At 44.2% G+C, this 4,423-nt stretch overlaps 1 protein-coding gene across 1 annotated transcript; it reads left to right on the top strand.

Annotated features, from left to right (window-relative positions):
* The first annotated feature begins 2,485 nt into the window (after positions 1–2,485).
* Positions 2,486–2,851, top strand: LOC136318296 (ATP synthase membrane subunit K, mitochondrial). The gene has a single exon (XM_066250670.1). It carries the CDS (start codon positions 2,554–2,556, stop codon positions 2,728–2,730), a length of 177 nt encoding a protein of 58 aa, XP_066106767.1. The 5' UTR covers positions 2,486–2,553; the 3' UTR covers positions 2,731–2,851.
* The last annotated feature ends 1,572 nt before the right edge of the window (positions 2,852–4,423 follow it).

Raw genomic sequence — 4,423 nt, 5'->3', positions numbered from 1 at the left:
TGGTGTTGTCTTTGTTGTTGTTGTTCAGGTCTCAGCTTTCATGTTGGTCCTTGGATCCTTTTAGATCTAGGTTGCAAAAAGAGACACTGTTTCTGTCGTCATGGAATTGTGCTTTTATTCTCTATAGAGCGTGGTTTGTTGTCTTTGTACTCGAGGTAGTGACCTTTTGTGGCTGATAGCTGTTTGTCCTGGGCATCAGTCTCCTTTGTCATGGTTGCTTAGCAGCAGCTGTGATGTTGACAAAAATCGTCGGCTTTAGACCCCCCCTCCCCGACATTGTGAACTGATGTCATTGTGGGTTAATACGGCCTGGGTGTAAATTTTACTTTGGTTTAGAAAACAGTGTAGCCCCACATTCAGTTAGCTCAACTTTTCCTTGCTATTTTCTTGCTGTATTAGTGATTATTTTGTTTACGTGGGGGGGGGGGTTTAAGATATGTATTTGAAAATATGTGAATGGAAATGAAATTGTCATTCTATGTCTTTACATGTTTTGTGATCTATGGTTATAGTAGGGATGAATAGCATTTAGGTAGTTAGAGTGAATCAAAAGTTGTAGGACCTTGTTTTATGGTTTAATATGTGTTTCTGAAAAAGTTTGAAGTGTTAAGGATGATGTATAAGGTACAGACTTTTGGGGTGTAAGTAGAGCGTGTAGGTACAGGGAAGCTTAATTTGTAGTCATGTTTGTGTTTTTAAAAATTATCCTTTTTTGGTGGTTAGAATGAGTTGTCAAGGTTTGGTGTATCTTTGAGGAGAGGTACATGCCATGTTTTTGAACGTGAAGAATGTGTCCATGTTTTCTATTTGCTGTGGGCTATAGTATTTGAGCTTGTTATCTATTGAGGGTGGTACGGATCATCCCTGTAAATGAAAGGAAAAAAAAAGAGTTTCCATTCTTCATTTCTAGGATCTGTTCTTGGCCTTGAATGTACAGAAAGGTACTTTGGTTCTCATGTTCCATTCTTGTATTTTAATTTTTTTTATCGCCTGTCCGTTTTAGGGAGTTGCAGTTTATTTTTGTTAGTTGTGTGTATTGAAATCGAGAAAGAAGTCAGCATTCCTGGTGGACTTTCATCAGAGAGTCATTATAACAGGCAATGTATTATGCCTTTTTTAAAAATATATTTTATTTATTGATTTTTCAGAGAGAGAGGAGTGAGAGAGAGGGAGACAGAGAGAGAGAGAGAAGGGGGAGGAGCAGGAAGCATCAACTCCCATATGTGCCTTGACCAGGCAAGCCCAAGGTTTCGAACCGGCGACCTCAGTGTTCCAAGTCGATGCTTTATCCCACTGCACCAGCACAGGTCAGGCCTATTATTCCTGTTTTTTAAATGGGATAGGAAGAGAAAGTTTTGAAGTGAACTATGCACGTGGATAGGAAGGTATTGATGGAGTTTCCACATGAACAACTTGCACGGTTAGGAAGCGGATATGCCATGTTATATTTCAGAAGCCATAGGATAGAAGGAATTTTTATGTCCTGTTGTCCTTTTTTCCATTCATGACTTGTAGAATGTTACTGTATTTTGTAATAGGTGATATGAACATGAGGCAGGAGTATTATTAATAGCTCGGCTCGTTCCTCGGGCTTATGACGTTGGCATCCAGGAAACCCTCAGTATAGATATGCCTCTTTAGGATACGTGGTGGAGATACCGCTTGGCCCTGCAGAAGGTTCCAGTTAGCTCGGGAAGGTGAGTGCATGCCTTAGCCATCTGGGAGTTCTGTCACAGGTCTTCAGAGGAAAAGGTAGCTAGGCTGCGTGGACTCATGGAGATAGAGAAGAGTGAAGCGGTTAGTAGAGGGAGGGTGGTGGAGAAGAAAGGGGGGGTATGGGGTTTATCTCTTTCACTTAGGTGCTGCATGGAGACATGCTCTCTGGAAGTGTATTGAGAGGTGGGGAGGGTCATTCAGAGGTGGACTTTGTGATCGTTTCCTGTGTCGTCAGTGTGGACTGCATTGAGGCGCCTGACCAGGGCCAGAATGTGTACATGGTTGACATCAGTATTTCTAAGGAGATGCATGATTTTATTGGATATTTTTTTTTTGGTAACCGATAGCCATAGAGAGAGAGGAAACATTCATGGGCAGTGCAAGTAATAGTAAGAAATGTTATAGTTTATTTAATATGTGAATGGATGATGGTAAAGGGGGTGAGTGTAGGGTAATACTTGCTATTTGAGTGAGAGTTCCGAAGGTAGTGTAAGGAGATACGTTAAAGTGTGGGTGCAGGGGGTCTTGAGGAGGTGTGTGTTCCTTGTAGGTCAGGAGAACCGAGCATGGGGGATGAGGGCAGGGGAGGCAGTGTTCACCGTCAGTGTGTTTCGTAGAGACAGAGATAAGGGATGGAGGGAGATCGTTCAGATCAGTGAGATTCATGGTATCCAGAGAGCGGTAGGCCTTATGCTGTGCCACGAGAGTGGTTTTGTGGGGTGTCATTCCTGTGTCATGTGATAGTATAATAAGAAGAGGAAATCTGGGGCAGAAGGGTATCTCCGTGCGCTGAAGGGCACAGCTGGTGGAATTCGTGCATTTTGCAAGATTGAAGCCATGGCAGGTCCAGAAGCTGATGCTCAATTCCAATTCACTGGTATCAAAAAATATTTCAACTCTTACACTCTCACAGGTAGAATGAATTGTGTACTGGCCACATATGGAGGCATTGCTTTGCTGGTTTTATACTTCAAGTTAAGGTCTAAAAAAACCCCAGCTGTGAAAGCGACATAAAAAAGATTCTAACTACTTCATCTGTTAATTTCGCATGCCTGGAGAAGCTAATGTCAACTCATCATGTGATACTCGATTTGTACAATAAATTATGAACCTGGAAAAAAAAAAAAAAAAAGAAGAGGAAATCTGTGGGGAAGGTGACATCATGGATAGGGGGGAGAGAATGGTGCTGAGTGGTGAGAAAGGTGGAGGAGAACGATGGGGCGTGCGTGGCGTGGGGCTACTTGACACCAGTCTGTCCGGTGTGGACAGGTCATTGGGTGCTGGAGAGGTGGTCAGTGTAAGCTTTCTGTTCCTGGGTCACAGGGCTAATTTGGACGATGGGGTTGTGCACGGGTTATGAAAGTATAAAGAAGGGTAAGGATTTGGTGGCACGGAATCTTGTCCACAAGGGAAACAGAAAGGGCGAGACGGGGAGCAGAGAGGGATGGGAGGTTATTTTTGAGAAAGAAGTGGTATTATAGGAAGTCAGTTGAAATGGTTTGTACGAGGGAAGGATTTACAGGAAAGTGGCAAGGGAGGTGCGGTAGGGTGACTGGAGTATAGAATAGGGTGGTTCTTGCTCAGCCTCCATCTTTGTTATGGCCACTCAGGCCATCATCTAAAGAAAGGTTAGCTGTAGGCAGGGTTCCTTAGGAGTTGGAGTGGGGGGTGTGAGAGATGAGGGGGACTAGGGGTTGAGAGTTGCATCGTGAAAGATCCAGTTGCATAGGCACCCTCCATTTTACAGTCTTAGCAGTGCTAGTGTTTGTAGTGGTGGTTCCCTTATTTGGTCCCATTGTTGCAGATGGCAGAGAGGGCCGTTCTAGCGGTAGCTGTGATTTCGTCCTCAGGAGTGTTTCGATAGGGAGGTCAGTATTGGGACGTCAGGGGACTTTCTACTCAGTGTGACATGGAGTGGTTGTTGTTCTGTAGTAGCTCCCACATTTAGTGTGCAGCATGGTGCAGTGGATTGGTGCCTGTGCTCTGGGAGGAGAATGCTTTCTATGGTCACCATCCCAGGCAGGGGTAGTGAAATCACATGCAGTATGTATCATTTTGAGACAGGAAATGTATATAGTTGTACTTCTATCATTTAATAGAGTTTCTGGTGGGAAGGTAGGTGTAGTTTGGTCGGTTTGGAGTCGGTGGTTTTTAAGAAGATTGTAGACATCTTGGAAAAGTTATGTCATGGTGTAGGGAAGTTCTTAGTGACAGGCTTGTTTTAAGCTTCCGGGTAAGTTTTGTGTTGGTTAAGGAGGAAAGCACCTCTTATGAGTTCCAGAAATGTCGTTTTGTTTAGTGATTTCTTGTGTGCTCTGTGTCTCCTGTATTTTCCAGAAGGGAATTAAAAAGGAAAACAGTTGGGGTAGATGGCATCAGTGTGTCCATAATCAAATGTGTGTCACATAGGTGATCGTGCCCTGTGAGTCTTTGTGTAAGTGATAGAACAGGGAGCCATTAGAGGCCTGTGGGTAGTAGTAGGTGAACAGAGGGTTTTAGAAAGTTATGTGTGATGTTTATATCGGGAGCTGCGTATGTCAGGTGAGTGCCGTGTAGGCAGGCGTCCTGGAGTGTTTCAGAGGGATGGAGTGTGTGTGGTGACAGAAGAGTGCAGTTGTGTGAAATGGGGACCAGGTCGCGTGGGGTGTCGGAAAAGGAAGTGAGAGGATAGGCGTCTTCCAGGGATCTTTGGGGAAGCAGATAATGG

The sequence above is a fragment of the Saccopteryx bilineata genome, unplaced genomic scaffold (assembly GCF_036850765.1).
Source record: "Saccopteryx bilineata isolate mSacBil1 unplaced genomic scaffold, mSacBil1_pri_phased_curated manual_scaffold_29, whole genome shotgun sequence".
Lineage (NCBI taxonomy): Eukaryota > Metazoa > Chordata > Mammalia > Chiroptera > Emballonuridae > Saccopteryx > Saccopteryx bilineata.
This window is presented reverse-complemented; position numbering and strand designations above follow the sequence as displayed.

Bases quoted from the DNA above. Each gene is read 5' to 3' on its own strand.
- LOC136318296 (XM_066250670.1), top strand. From the start codon at position 2,554: ATGGCAGGTCCAGAAGCTGATGCTCAATTCCAATTCACTGGTATCAAA.